Source organism: Eimeria maxima, genomic scaffold (genome assembly GCF_000499605.1).
Source record: "Eimeria maxima Weybridge genomic scaffold, Emw_scaff1445, whole genome shotgun sequence".
NCBI classification, from domain to species: Eukaryota; Apicomplexa; class Conoidasida; order Eucoccidiorida; family Eimeriidae; genus Eimeria; species Eimeria maxima.
Window position 1 is genome coordinate 7,120 of NW_013563512.1, and position 1,535 is coordinate 8,654.

The following is a 1,535-nucleotide window of genomic DNA, read 5'->3' on the forward strand; positions in this document are numbered from 1 at the left end:
GATCTATTGTGTTACCTGGTCGTGATTGGATGTGCATAGATGCAGATTATTATTTTAATGTTATTTGTTTAATGAATGATTGCCGATCTATTCTTGATCATAAAAGAATAAAAGATACTTTTGTATTCCATCAGGTAAAAAGAAAAAAAAAACCCTAAAAAAATCTAAACCCTAAACCCTAAACCCTCACAAAACCCTAAACCCTAAACCCTAAACCCTAAACCCTAAAACTTTGAATGATTTCTGATGTATTCTTAATAAAGGAAAAATTAAGTATAATTTAATTTTTTTTTCATTTTTTCAAGAAAAAAAAGTCTAAACCCTAAACCCTAAACCCTAAACCCTAAAAATGGTATAAACCCTAAAAATGGTATAAACCCTAAAAATGGTATAAACCTTATTAGTGTATATATATTATATATTATATATTATATATTATATATTATATATTATATATATATATAAATAATATATATTGTTATTATATGTATAATTAGGTACATTATGAAGGATTTCCTTATTTATTATTATTTAAGAGACAAGGAAGAGAATTATTACATATGGAGGAATGTCTTGTTAATTGTGGCCCTTTATTTAGATTAGGACATTTACAACCTCTTTGTGAGGCTGCATTGTATGAAGAAGCTGATCATAAACCACAAAAAGGGACAAAAGTATGACGATAACAACACGATCCCAACACGATCCCACACGATCCCACACGATCCCAATACGATCCCAACACGATCCCACACGATCCCACACGATCCCACACGATCCCACACGATCCCACACGATCCCACACGATCCCATGACGATCCCACACGATCCCATGACGATCCCATGACGATCTCATGACGATCCCTATAGATACGATCCCAGAGGAATAAACGCACAAATACCCCACAACGATTTAAGCGTCACGATCCCATCAAATATATAGTTGTTACGTTTGCTGCTGCTGCTGCTGCTGCTGCTGTTGCTGCTGTTGCTGCTGCTGCTGGTATATATGCAGGAGTATGAGGAGATGCCCGTATTAAAGTTATGTCCTTTTGATTGGGAAGATCGTCATGATTTAATGGACTCCTTTATGCGCACTAAAAGAGCTAAAGAGGTAATCTGCTGCTGCTGCTGCTGCTGTTGTTGCTGTTGCTGCTGCTGCTGCTGCTGCTGTACTTGCAGCTCCTGCTGCTGTTGCATGTATTCCTCTTTATATCCTACTGATCTAAACCCTAGACGTTCCTTATCATACAGACTCCCATGCCGCATGAGGGTTTAGGGTTTAGGGTTTACGTCCTAGGGTTTAGGGTTTAGGGTTTACGTCCTAGGGTTTAGGGTTTAGGGTTTAGGGTTTACGGTTTCAGGCTCAGAGAGAAGAGACAGTGTGGGAGTCTGATGATGAAGTAGATTATTAATTGTCTCCTTTTTTTCTTCTTTTTTCTTCTTTTTTTTTTATTTATTTGTCTCCTTTTATTTATTTATTTATTTATATTTATTATTTATTTATTATTTATATTATTTATATATATATATAT

General features: G+C 35.3%; 1 protein-coding gene across 1 annotated transcript in view; it reads left to right on the plus strand.

The window, feature by feature from the left end:
- Positions 1–1,415, plus strand: part of EMWEY_00052760 (hypothetical protein, conserved) — a gene marked incomplete at both ends in the record, with an annotated part of 2,056 nt that extends 641 nt beyond the window's left edge. The window contains 3 exons of the mRNA XM_013477542.1: positions 1–134; positions 1,016–1,114; positions 1,365–1,415. The exon at positions 1–134 is cut by the window's left edge and continues 21 nt beyond it. Coding sequence (XP_013332996.1) covers positions 1–134; positions 1,016–1,114; positions 1,365–1,415 — 284 coding nt within the window. The remainder of the gene's footprint in view (positions 135–1,015; positions 1,115–1,364) is intronic.
- Between the last annotated feature and the right edge of the window lie 120 nt (positions 1,416–1,535).